The sequence below is a fragment of the Doryrhamphus excisus genome, linkage group LG15, assembly GCF_037039965.1.
Source record: "Doryrhamphus excisus strain RoL-2023G ecotype Guam linkage group LG15, RoL_Dexc_Guam_v1.1, whole genome shotgun sequence".
Taxonomy (NCBI): Eukaryota; Metazoa; Chordata; class Actinopteri; order Syngnathiformes; family Syngnathidae; genus Doryrhamphus; species Doryrhamphus excisus.
Window position 1 is genome coordinate 7,147,051 of NC_136371.1, and position 14,542 is coordinate 7,161,592.

Here is a 14,542-nt window from a genome sequence, read left to right on the forward strand (position 1 = left end):
GTCCATAGGTATGAATGTGAGTGTGAATGGTTGTTTGTCTATATGTGCCCTGTGATTGGCTGGCGACCAGTCCAGGGTGTACCACGCCTCTCGCCCGAAGACAGCTGGGATAGGCTCCAGCACCCCTGCGACCCTTGTGAGGAAAAGCGGTAGAAAATGAATGAATGAATAAACACTGAAATAAACCTGTAAACAGGGTCACCCCATCCAATATCAGTAAAAAAAAAACTAAACAAACATATTGCATTGGGGTGGTCCAATGGTTAAATCACATTAATTACAGTTTTCCATGTAATTAATCATGATTAATCACCATTTACAACTAGTGTGAAATATGGCTATTTTTACCGTATTTTATGAAAAAAAACGACAGCATCCAATAACATACACATTTATATGTATTAACTATAACACCTCCCAATGAACTCAAGCTAAAAGATGTATTTGCCTATAGCATTAGTCTCTTTCATCTGAATCACACTTTAACCATGTTGTTATGAGCCATGAGTCAAAGCTATTGTGATTTTCAGAGCGTCCATGAATGCATCTCGTGGCCGGTCCCGTGACAATGACGAAGTGTCGTACTGAGGAGGACTAGAGACTAGAGTTTTGTGAGTTGGAGATACTTATATGACACTACTCCGCCATCAATGAGGTGTCAACAATCATAGAATTATCCTTGTCCTCTAACACAACATTACTGTCTATCTGTGTGTGTCTCATCTTTGGCCTCAGACTTGACCAATGTGGGGAACTCTTGTCTTTTTGGGAGGCGGGGATAGGGTCATCAGACCCCCTTTTCATGGCTTGGCTTGCACCAATTAAGTGATACCAATCAAAATTTGCACGGTGACAAGAAGCCTCTGGCTTTCATGTAGTTCAAGCAGACTGTTTTCTTTTAGGCATTCGTCAAGGCGAGCCTGAGCTAACCGATTATCAGAAAGAGTCTCTCACATGATTTGCATGACACTTGAGGACGTCCTGGATTGTCATTTCTTGCTTGTTTACTGCCAGTGGAAAAACACACTGACCTGGCGACTAAGCAGAAGCAGCTTTGGGGTGTCAAGTAACATTTATAGAAATCTATGAATGCGCGAGTATTTGTATTTACAGTAATATTTGTTTGTGTGTTCACCCTCAATTAAGGGTATTTTTTTCTCCATTGTAGAACTTTTTAGACGGTAATTTCCATGAGCAGGGCTAATAAGTAAGACTTCTAAGCTGCTTTGACTCCAGTCATGAGTCCAATCATTTGAAAAAGGCTCATCACTACGCTGCTTTCAATGCTGACACAAAGATTAATGGTCTGAATGTATAGTATATAGTGGCACAAGCTTTTTTGTACCTTCATTATATGGCTTAATTCATGTTTGTGTAGCCACTTGGTTATAGTATTTGTTGTTTAAAAAAATGTATTTGAGATGATAGAAAAAAAAACAGTCAGTGTTGCACAGACTAAAATAAAACCCATACTCACACTCAAATCCAGCCTATGCGAGGCGGACTACACAGACTACAGCCGCTATTCCAAATTGCAGTTCCAAATATAACAATGTGGTACAAAAGGAGTCAAGTAAATTATTTAACAGTCGTAATAATAATAATCACAAATACGTATATAATAAGGGGGCTGCACGGTGGAAGAGTGGTTAGCGCAGGCCTCACATTTAGGAGACCCGAGTTCAATTCCTGAGTGGAGTTTGCATAAGTCCATAAGTATGGACTTAAGTAAGTTTGTCCATAAGTATAAATGTGAGTGTGAATGGTTGTTTGTCTATATGTGCCCTGTGATTGGCTGCCAACCAGTCCAGGGTGTACCCCGCCTCTCGCCCAAAGACAGCTGGGATAGGCTCCAGCACCCCCGCAACCCTCATGAGGAAAAAGTGGTAGAAAATGAATGAATGAATAACAAATATATATTAAGGGGGCTGCACCACCGTGCAGTGGAGTGGTTAGCGCAGGCCTCACATCTATGAGACCCGAGTTCAATTCCTGAGTGGAGTTTGCATTTCCTCCGGGTACTCCGGTTTCCTCCCACATTCCAAAAACATGCTAGGTTAATTGGCGACTCCAAATTGTCCATAGGTATGAATGTGAGTGTGAATGGTTGTTTGTCTATATGTGCCTTGTGATTGGCTGGCGACCAGTCCAGGGTGTACCCCACCTCTGGCCCAAAAACAGCTGGGATAGGCTCCAGCACCCCCCAGCGACCCTCGTGAGGATAAGCGGTAGAAAATATTGCTGAAATTAAAATGTTCATGCATGATCCCAGCTAGTGGTGTGTCAGTCATGAACGAACGGGTCAAAAGAACTAGGTCTTTTTTGTGAACGAGGTCACCACCAACGAGAGTCAGTTCACCATTCCTTTTGCAGGGCGGGACTATCTCCGTGCTTGCTTGTCTTATCCTATTGTCGCGCCTCGCTCTGTGGGTGGGTGGGGTTAGCTGACTGAAAGACCGAGACCGAGAGATTGACCGACACTGTCGGTGACCTCGTTCATTCCGTTCACAAAAAAGAACTAGTTCTTTTGACCCGTTTGTTGATGACCGACACACCACTAGTCATCACGTGTTGTTGTGCTGTTGAGTCGGAACGAACGTGAACATGAGTGAACGGACTGACTCGACACGGCTGACCGGGTCTATGTAGATCACAGGCTAACCACCAATTGACTGAAATGAACAGACCTTTTTACTGAATGAACCAGAATGATCCGGTTCACTGAAATGAATGGTTTTGCCCACCACTAATCCCAGCATGTATATAAAACAATAAAACTTTGTTAGAGAGTTTATTTTAGAGGGCTTCATAGTCGAAATAGGTGTGTGTCCCAATGACGTCCTTTGTTAACTAGCTCATATTAACTTGTTTTCTGGTGTTATAATGCACAGAAAATATGATTAAGGTATGTAGCTTTTTATACAAGACTCTGCTGAATTCTAATTTTATATCATCATATTGTGATATATGCCAAGGTCCATATCCTATCTCAACCCTAGTGTCAACAAACATATTTGTTACTTACCATATCTTACTTATTGTGTGGAAATATGGGGTAATAAAAACTATAAAAGCAATCTTCACTCGCTAAATGTACTGCAAAAAAGGTAAGTAAGGATAATTCATAATGCCGCCAGAGAACATACTAACGCCTCATTTCTAAAATCACAAATACTTAAACTTGCTGATATAGTTCATCTTCAAACAGCTAAAATAATGCATAAGGCTAAAAACAACCAATTACCTAAAAATGTCATCCAATACTTCTCTACAAGAGAGGAGAAATATGATCTCAGGGAAGAAGTACATTTGAAACACTTATATGCTAGGACTACGTTAAAAAGCCATAGCATTTCAGTATGTGGAATCAAACTATGGAATGGATTGAGTAAGGACCTCAAACAATGCACAACGATGAGCCAATTCAAGAAACAATACAAGCAGTTGATGTTTGCTAAATACAAGGATGAAGAGTCTTGAACCAGTCATGATGTGCTATATATATCACTATATTGACACTTACTATGGTACCCATTATGTCATTGGATGGTCATATCACCTTGTACTTCGGTACGAGGTGCATTATTTAAAAAAAACAACCTTAAACTGTATTATGGAAAGCAGGAAGTGAACAAATGTAACAGTTACTGATTGTAAAAGTACCAGATGGAGGGGTAGGATTTAATAAGCTTTGCTTCTTCCTACTCCTTTTGGACATGTGGAACTGTGAACTGATTATGTGATGCATTCAATTGTAATCTGATGCATGTTCAACTGAAATAAAACCATTATCATTTACAATATCAATATCAACAAATAATACAATATCAACAAATAAATAGAATTATCCCCTTATGAAAATTGACCTATTATGTTAATTTTTCAGCCCTTTGTATTGAGTTGTGGAGCAGCTACACACGATAACCAGCACATGAAGCTTTATAGATCTTCCAGAACCTGCACCTATTCAGCTGTATTTCTTCGGATTTTGTGGTTCCCGCGAATGCACAAAGCTCATTATCTGAAACTTTGGCATCATTTAACACCACAATACTACATTGTAAATACATTTATAGGTCAGAAATTTGTAAAAAGCATAAACTCTTGTTAGATAGTGACCGTTACTGCAAAAATATCTAAACAAAAGCCCCCAAAGCCGATCATGTATCTAAGAATGTATTGTGTTTATAAACAATATGAGTAATGTACCATTATGACCGACACATAGCGATTCAACAATATTGATATCCATATTATCAATATTTGGATCGATCCTCTGACCATTACTTACTTTCAATGTTTAATCAGACTATTTGTATCATGCTAGATGTTGTTGGTTGGAGTAGAACTGTGTGTGTTTAGAAGATAGAGCGAGAGAGAGGAGAGAGAGAGAGAGAAAAGAAAGAGACCTTCTCTCCCATTGGTTGCCGGAACTTGTTGGAGCTTCTCTTGAAAAAGAACAGGCTCCAAGACCCTATCGGTGGTCTCCACCAGCCCAGCCCGCCCTCCACAAGTTCACCCATGCCGCCCAAAGTCGCCCATCCTGCACAGCGTGTGTGACACATGACCCCATTGTGATCACCACCACAACTTTCCGCGTCCTTGAATGATCTTCTGTCTTCTGCAACACTGGACCTCTCAAAGTGGCTTCTACCTTTCTTTGGCCTCCAACGGGTTTCTTGCTTCTATTGTGTGTGATTTTTTTTTTTTTTACTTCTTTATAAGCATAAATAACAGGAGCTAAAAAAAATGACATCATTACCAGGAACGGTGCCGCGAATGATGCGCCCAGCTTCTGGACAGAACTACCCACGGACCGGCTTCCCTCTGGAAGGTAAGTGGGTTCAGTCCCTACTGCGGCAGTATTTATTTCAAGGGTGTATCATTTTTTTTTAAATTAATATCAACATTTTATTTTTTCTGCTTTATTTTTCCACATTTCCATGTTTCTACAATGTGTCATGGGCTGCTCATGGCCCCCGGGCCGCACTTTTGACATCACTGATTTATTTATACATGCAAGGCAATGGGTTTCCAAATAGAATATTCATATAAAATCATATTTTTGGTTAATTGTTTACTGTTTTTTAACAAGTAACTTGTGTTAAATATACAACAGTGTCCAAATGGAAGTCCAGAAGGCCCAAAACTAAAATAAAATACGGATGATGATAAAAAAATAAAGCGTGGATTTACCGTAGAAATAAATGAAGTGTTCCCTGGTGCTGGCCAGTGTCCACTCCTCTAGGCCAGGGACGTGTCAATCAGCTGGGGGGAGTCTTCATCAACGGCCGGCCTCTGCCCAACCACATCCGGCACAAGATCGTGGAGATGGCCCACCACGGCATCCGACCGTGCGTCATCTCCCGCCAACTGCGGGTCTCACACGGATGCGTGTCCAAAATCTTGTGCCGCTACCAAGAGACCGGCTCCATCCGGCCCGGAGCGATAGGAGGCAGTAAGCCCAGGGTGAGCCTTATTAAAAAATAATGTATGTATATAAATATATATTTTTAAATAAATAAACCTAACAAACGTGATGTTTTCATCCCGGTGCTCAATGCAGCAAATAGCTACGCCGGACGTGGAGAAAAGGATCGAACAATACAAGAACGACAGCCCGGGAATATTCAGCTGGGAAATCCGAGATAAATTACTCAAAGACGGCGTCTGTGACAGAAGCACCGTCCCTTCAGGTGAGACACTTTCTGGTAAGATGCCTCTATTCTTTACCCCTTTACTTCTCAAAAGAACTACTATTTGACTGCAACATAATATAGGCCTAGTGGATGCTGCTTTTACATCATCACAAAAAAACACAACAATTTTTAATAATCCGATAAAACAATTATGAATGCGTTGAGAATAAATACGTTATTGCTGCTTAATGTTAATTATACATGGGAATAAATATATTTGGGGCCATGTATATTAAATATACTGTGTGTGTGCAAGGTTATGAATTAAGTGTATTAGGAAAAATGAGTGTTTTGAGTGCTTTGTATGTAAATAATACACACAGGAGGCTATGTTTTCCAAATGTATGTGATTTAGTCACATTTTTTAAATTGTTCTTTAATTTTTTTAATTAATTAAATTCATTCATTCATTCATTCATTTTCTACCGCTTTTCCTCACGAGGGTCGCGGGGGGGTGCTGGAGCCTATCCCAGCTGTCTTCGGGCGAGAGGCGGGGTACACCCTGGACTGGTCGCCAGCCAATCACAGGGCACATATAGACAAACAACCATTCACACTCACATTCATACCTATGGACAATTTGGAGTCGCCAATTAACCTAGCATGTTTTTGGAATGTGGGAGGAAACCGGAGTACCCGGAGAAAACCCACGCATGCACGGGGAGAACATGCAAACTCCACACAGGGATGAATTTAATTAATTAATTAATTAATTAAACTTATTTTAACTAATTTCCTGCAAAGCTGTCTCAATAACAAATGCCTAAATAAATAAATATACATTGTGTATCAATATTGGGCAAACAACAACAACAACAACAACAATAATAATAATAATAATAATAATAATAATAATAATAATAATAATAATAATAATAATAATAATAATAATAATAATAATAATAATAATGTCCTCGTTCTTGCAGTGAGTTCAATCAGTCGAATACTCAGAGCTCGTTTTGGGAAAAAGGATGACGAAGAGGAGGAGGATTGCTTTAAAAAGGATGAAGAAGAAGACAAGAAAACCAAACACAGCATCGATGGCATCTTAAGAGACAAAGGTAGGCCCCACTTTGAATTGGGGGTGAGTGGGGTGTGTGTGTGTGGGGGGGGGGATCATTTCCTACAACAAATTGGACCCCAGTGGCCTTTTTGTAGCTTGGCTCTCCCAGCAGACTGCACATTATTTCTTATTTATGAGAGTCAGGCCCATGAGGCCCAGCTTCCATTCAATGCCAGTATCAATATATATTTTAATGCCTTAATAATTCTATGATTTAATGTATATAATGTACTTTTTCCATGCAAATAGTAGAAATAAAAAACAAATAATGTACGGCTTTGCTCTGAATTCATCAGACAATAGAGCCTAATCTCCATTCCACATATGGAGATGTTAAACGATGAGCCCCGGCTGTGCGTCTCTGTGTCATGCAGGCCTGTCTTGTAATAATTGGAAGATTTGTAGGACTACAGCTGCTAATGAAACTGTTGTGTGTTGAATAGGCAACAGTGTTGGAGAAGGATGTAATAGCTCAAAGGCATAGTAAGAAATATATTTATCCCCTATCAGCCCTCACTCTTACACTTCCAGGCACATATGCTCCCTTCCAGGACTCCAAAGCAGATTAAATTGAGCTTTTTTATTTCTTTTCGCTTTCATCTTTGGGCAGCTCACTTCATGGTGCGAAGCCTGCGGCGAAAATTCATGAGGGTTTAAGGTTTAGATTGCATTTTCAAATATTAAATCCAGTTTTTAAATGGTTTGTTGGAAGAGGAGCATATGGTGTTTACTCAAATGTGTAGAAATTATTTTATTTTGCATACTCCAATGTTAAAACTATTATTATTATAATGGTTATTTCAGTTTTTTTTGTGTTTTGGTCCATGGGTCAGGTTTATATAGGATGCAGTGTAATTCTGTTAGTTGATGTAAGGACTGAAACACTGGTTTATGCATCACAACTTACCATAGAAATCCCTATATGTCCCCTATAAGCAATCAAAATTGATGTTTTTTTTTGTCCCTCTTATGAAGGGGCGAGTAACAGTGAACTTGTGGGATCAACATTTGCAATAAAAGTGACTCCACAGAAATATACCTAACACATTTGATAAAAACATTCACCAAATAATAATGTAGCTGATGCATGATCAGATGGTAAGTGAGTCAAAAATTGCTTAAAAAAAACATAAATAAATGAAATTATGAATTATTATTAATTGTATTAATAGTTATTTTATCGCAAATATGCAATACCGTTTTATGCAGCTAAGTGAAAAATAATGTTAGTAATAATGCAAGACTCTTAATGACTATTTCTTATAGTTTGGAATACAGTAAAGGCCAAGGAAAAAACAAGATACATATTTGATGCTGGTTGTGGTTGAGGCTTTTGAAGGCAACTGCGACAGTTTGTGTGACTGGCATCATTTGGGCGTCACTCTGAATACAACATCTAACGTCAAAGGTGCTCAGATATTCGATTGAAAATTTCCTTGTCACCGACGAGGCAGCATTTTTCACAATTCTATTAGAGTTATTTAGGCGTAAAGATGTGGCCAGTCTGTGTATATTATGAAGACGTGAAACAAATATAATGACCGTGGTGGCAAAAGGCAGTATTGCAGATATTGATAGCACGTTTCCTCGGGCGTATGCGCTTCCTCCACTTCGTACGGCACTCACTTGCAGCTATTCTTCTGGATTGGAATTGTGGGGGAACCCAAATGTTGGCTGGAGATAACACAATTGTCACAGGCTCCATCCTGGGCTGTGCATCAGTGTATTGAACTAGGATTAACCTCCTCTGTCCCCCCCCCCAACCCCCTTACAGGCTTGCACCAAAGAACAGGGACATTTAAACACACACACACACACACACACCAAATGCTGAATAAGGCATTTAAAATACACAATTGTGAAATGTAGACTTTTCCAAGGTATTCTCCATCCTAAAATTGGCCAGCTTTGGGGCTTGGAAGAGCCCATGTTACATTTTCAGGACAGAGAGGCCTTTTTCATGCAGGCCGGCTGTGAGACATAATCCCTACAGCGTGTCTTCGGTCTGCTCCGGGGCCCTCCTCCCGACTGGGCATGCACGGAACACCTCACCAGGGAGGTCAGGAGGTTTTCGGACTAGATGCTCAAGCTACCAGCGTCTCCACTCTGAGCTCCTCACCCTGTAGTTTGTCTTTTATCGGTTTATGACCATCCACCAAGCCTAGTCCCTTGACAATAGGCTACTATACTATATACTATAGACCAGGGGTCTCAAACTCAATTTACCTGGGGGGCCACCGGAGCTAGGTTGCATTTATAAAACGCATTTATTAAAAACTGAAAAAATAAAAAATAAAAAAACTATTTTAATGCTTTTGCTTCTGCTATACCCTACACTTTTTCAGTACTTTGGTTCCGGTTTTCCACACCAAAATATCTGATAAAACATTCCACTGTTCTCAAATATCTTAATTTTTATTTTTCTATACACAAAATAAGATAAAAAAATAAATAAACAAATTAAGAATAAAGACAACAAATCAATCAATCAGTAATAAATAAGTAAAATAATAATAAAACAGCAAATAAGAAAACCGTAAGAAACCACATACAGTTGGTAGAGAAATTATTTTTTTCAGATTCAAATGTACAGTATTAACAGTTATTTAACCTTTAACATGAACATTAATGAAACTTAATAATTTGACTCAATTAGCAAGTTAGCATCGTACTCAGTTCCATCTGGGAGCAGCGTCGTAACTTTAACAACATGTTTGATGAGATGCTTTATCTTGACGTGGATTTTCTGTTTTTATTCCAAATCATTTCCTGCATTTATTTGTACCCAGCGTCATAAGCCTTTAGCTTCATTGCTAATCCAAAGCAAAACAGGGCGGGGTAACAGGGAAGGGCGGGGCAAAATCATGTTAATTGTGTCCGGTGTGCACACAGCTTTAAGCTGTCATTTCTACATTAAACTTTGGTATCAAGGTGGGGGGCCTCAAAGTAGCGTCTCGCGGGCCGCATTTGGCCCGCAGGCTGCGAGTTTGAGACCCTTGCTTTAGACTAATCAGACAATTTGAATCCTATAGTCACTCAAGATTTTAGTTGTTTTGTGCACAATCCTAAGGCCGGCATGCACTCCATTTTGTGCACCCCCCATGAGAGATCTTATGTATACATTCCTAAGGCCTATACGTTGTTTTGTGCACCACTTTTGAGAATCTATGTGTTATTTTGTGAACACTCTCGAGAACATATGTCTTGTGAAGCTTATATGTTATTTTGTGCATACTGCTTAGTACTTAGGTGGTGTTTTTGTGCATACTCTTAAGGCATAAATGGTATTTTGTGCACACAATCCCGAGAACCCGTATGTGGGTTTTTGTGCCTATATGTTGTTCTGTGCATGTTTATGCACCACTCCTGTGGTGTTTTGTGCACACTCTTGAGGACCCATATGTTGTGTTCCGTACAGTGCTGTGTTGTTTAAAGTAAATACTTCATATATCATGTTGAAAGCTGAAAATATGTGCTGTACAGTAGAGACAGAATTTTGCAACATCACTCGTAATTTGCATTGTATGTGCCAGATTGATGAAATGAATAAATAAATAAAAATTACAGCATTTTTCCAAGCGGCTGTGATGTTTAACGTGATATACAAAACAGTTGTTGTGACAATGCGGAAATGTAGCGCACAGTGAAGGTGACAATGGCTGTCTCTGCATGTGCCCTGTTCTTGACTGGTGGGAGTCGTCCACCCTTTTACCCCAAATCAGCTGGGACAGGAAATGGATGGATGCATGGTTGGACATGACCAATTGACTAGAAATGAGCAGTCTGGTTGAGCCACTTGTTGATGGCCCTTCGGTCATGCACTGGACTTATCTGGGATGTCTTTTAGAAAACAAATATTTGTAAAAAGGGCGCTGCTGAGCTTGAGGGAAGAGGGCTTGTTTCGGAAAATCTACCCCTGCCGAAGGGTCTGTTCACAAGCTCGGCCGTAATCCTCCTTTCATTTGGCCGACAAATGCCATGAATCTTGTCCGGAGACCCGGTGGGAGGCTGATCGGACAACAAAAGAGGAGCAGTGAACAAAGAGCAGACAGGCAAAGTGGGCTTGAGGGGTGTCACCAGCCTCGGGGATCCCATTAACAGCCCACAGCACAATGGCGATGAGAGAAATCACACAACAATATAGCAAGACTAACTGAATGAAAAGTTAACACTTTGGTCGGCCATTAATTGAGCCCTCGATGAGTCTTGAAGTCCCTGAGTGCTGAGATCAAGTGTGACGCTTTTGATGCGTGTATTTACAGAAATCCTATCAGGGCTCTACATTAAAAACAAAAATGACTTGCCTATGGGGAATCCTTAAGGTGAGAACTACTTGCCCCATGTAGAATGAAAAGACTGCCATAATGATATCATCTCATTTTTGTGGCATCACATGAGAATCTCAAATAAAGATGAAATGATTATCATTTCTTGTGGTTGTTTTCCTACATAGATCATGACGTTGCATGGAAATCTGGATTGTCAAGAGACTTCTAGGCACTTTTTGCCTTGATAAATAAAAGTACATTCATGATTGAATAAACATTGTGCTTATTAAATAATAAATGACATGAGTCATAAATGAGTTGTTGAAGAATTAGACCATGTTGGCAGGGACGCCATGATAGATGTTTTCGTAGTCAAACGATCGCTGATTGGTTGATCGCGAACAAGAACGGGTGTGGGCAAAATGCGGACCGCGGTCTAAATAAACGATTCTGATTGGTCCATTTCAAGATTTGCAAGGATTGGTTTGCAAATTACCACCGGAATTACGCAGTCTGTGTTTTACCAACACCCAACAAGAACCGCTTTAAAAAAAAAACTCTTGGCAGTACGGCATGGCAAAGTGCAGTTATTCCCGACGGGAATATCACTGATTGGATTTACTTGCCCCAATATTGTTTTAACTTGCCCCCGGCCATCGGTACATCGTTATTGTCGAGCCCTGCCTATCTTAGGCTCTGTCCAAAAGAATACAGATTTTTTTATTTATTCATATTTTCGGCCTCTCATCGACACTCAAACTGATGTTTTTGTTCTTAAAAAATTAGATTTTTTAAAACGTATTCATGTAGACGGCCAAAACAGAGCTTTTCGCTTGTGGCTGACATATGACGTAACAATTATTTGCTATTATTTCCACATTACATCGGTTTTACATGACATTACTGCATTACTGAAATGACTTTTTGTGTGTATAAGAGTAAACGTACGCTGTCTCTCACTTTACATTGACCAACAAATGGTGCCTTTATGGGCAACAAAAGCAATGTCGGGAAAAGACCTGACCAACTTTCACAAGCTTCATTCATTCATTCATTTTCTTCCGCTTTTCCTCACGAGGATCGCGGGGGGTGCTGGAGCCTATCCCAGCTGTCTTTGGGCGAGAGGCGAGGTACACCCTAGACTGGTCGCCAGCCAATCACAGGGCACATATAAACAAACAACCATTCACACTCACATTCATACCTATGGACAATTTGGAGTCACCAATTAACCTAGCATGTTTTTGGAATGTGGGAGGAAACCGGAGTACCCGGAGAAAACCCACGCATGCACGGGGAGAACATGCAAACTCCACACAGAGACGGCCGAGGGTAGAATTGAACCCTGGTCTCCTAGCTGTGAGGTCTGCGCGCTAACCACTAGACTGCCGTGCCGCCCTTTCACAAGCTTATTAAGGTTATTTTGGAAGAATGGCATAGGAATGTTTACATGGCGGTACGATAGTGATTGCATTTGACTGAGACATTGAACGCTACCCGATAAATTGAACTACACTTCACAGCATCTGTTACATTTTAATAAACACATTTCATTTTTGTTGACACCGGGTGGAAAAAATATCCGTGTTCGTGTGTACTTGGCCTTACGGGACATAATGCGAGTTTAGTGCCACGGAAATGTCGCAAAGTTTGAAAGTGTTTTAAAATACGTGAAGAAAGATCAAGCTTCAAAGAGGTGACTTGACTCAAATATCCGCTTCAAATGTGGGGTGGGGGGGGAATGGAGAGAGCCACTTTCATCCAGCTAAATTACCTTCAGTGAGCCTGCAAGACAATATTCACACACTTTTTTTGTTCTCGCTCATCAACTCTATTGCTATAGCTGCAGGATAAGAGATGTAAGGACACATTTCCCAACAAAATGACTTCCTCCCCACGGAAAAAAAAGCATTTCAGTCTTTTCATCAGCTTCCTTTAAATATATTTCACAATGTTTCTAGTGTGTGTGTGTGTTGAATTACTAACGCAGAAGGCCACCACTAGTTTTGTTTTCTACCGCTTATCCACACGAGGGTCGTGGGGGGGGTGCTGGAGCCTATCCCAGCTGTCTTTGGGCAAGAGGCGGGGTACACCCTGGACTGGTCGCCAGCCAATCACAGGCCACATATAGACAAACAACCATTCACACTCACATTCATACCTATGGACAATTTGGAGTCGCTAATTAACCTAGCATGTTTTTGGAATGTGGGAGGAAACTGGAGTACTCGGAGAAAACCCACGCATGCACGGGGAGAACATGCAAACTCCACACAGAGATGACCGAGGGTGGAATCGAACTTGGGTCTCCTAGCTGTGTGGCCTGCACGCTTATCACTACGCAGCCTCCATAAAAAATACTGGATTAATTCATTTAAAAATGAAATAATCAATGAATAAATGTACATGAAATGTACAGCATACATTATATACGTATATGGAGTATATACAGTACATTTGCCATTCTGCATTTATAGCCCCGAAAAATTTGCTGATTTTTTTGTCAAATTTGTCATTTTTTTGTCAGTAGAAAACACATCTAATTCATCATAAGTCAGAATGTCAGAATTTAGAAATCCAACTTGTTTTGGAATGTCCCAGTAACAAACTAGTAGTTGACGTTGTTGAGTGTCACTGCAAAATAATCTGCCATGGGGCAAAGTACAAAGTTGGTGCACTCTCAAAATATTCGCATTGTTTTCTGTATGTAAAACTATAATTATTCTCTACAAAATGTATTGTTTTGGTACTGATACTTTCGGGTGTTTGGAATGGATGAACTAGTTTTACATAATTCCATGTAGGAAAAATTGCTTTGGTTTCAGTTTTAGACCCTTTGGAACGTATTCCACTGTACCTCTGTATGTGGTAATACAGATAAAATGTACTGCATACATTGCACTGTTAGAAAGCCCACACTTTTTACATGTTTATGTCATTATGCGGGCGGCACGGCGGTCTAGTGGTTAGCGCGCAGACCTCCCAGCTAGGAGACCAGGGTTCAATTCCACCCTCTATGTGGAGTTTGCATGTTCTCCCCGTGCATGCGTGGGTTTTCTCCGGTTTCCTCCCACATTCCAAAAACATGCTAGGTTAATTGGCAACTCCAAATTGTCCATAGGTATGAATGTGAGTGTGAATGGTTGTTTGTCTATATGTGCCCTGTGATTGGCTGGCCACCAGTCCAGGGTGTACCCCGCCTCTCGCCCAAAGACAGCCAAGATAGGCTCCAGCACCCCCCCGCGACCCTCGTGAGGAAAAAGCGGTAGAAAATGAATGAATGTCATTATGCTTCACTGATAATGTTTTTTTTTTTTTTTTTGCCAAGTGTTAAGATTTTGCACTTTGTTCAGTGATCCCTGAATGCACCATACTTGTGTGCTGTGTGATGCAAAAGTTTGTTTAGCTAAGAAAGCGCTAGCTATGATGGTCAATCTGGTCTCAAAACTTTGCAATCAGGTGAACACAAGTTCGTATTACTACTGGAATTACAACCGACCAACCATGTGAAT

At 40.4% G+C, this 14,542-nt stretch overlaps 1 protein-coding gene across 4 annotated transcripts in view; it reads left to right on the forward strand.

Annotated features, from left to right (window-relative positions):
* The first annotated feature begins 4,448 nt into the window (after positions 1-4,448).
* LOC131104218 (paired box protein Pax-7-like) overlaps positions 4,449-14,542 on the forward strand; it is a 36,003-nt gene continuing 25,909 nt past the window's right edge. For 2 of the 4 annotated variants that reach the window (XM_058051175.2, XM_078796414.1), the window contains exons 1-4: positions 4,449-4,834; positions 5,234-5,469; positions 5,567-5,711; positions 6,626-6,760. In XM_058051175.2, coding sequence (XP_057907158.2) covers positions 4,750-4,834; positions 5,234-5,469; positions 5,567-5,711; positions 6,626-6,760 — 601 coding nt within the window. In that variant the 5' untranslated portion in view covers positions 4,449-4,749. The remainder of the gene's footprint in view (positions 4,835-5,233; positions 5,470-5,566; positions 5,712-6,625; positions 6,761-14,542) is intronic. The other 2 variants (XM_058051177.2, XM_058051176.2) reach the window with 2 other exon arrangements.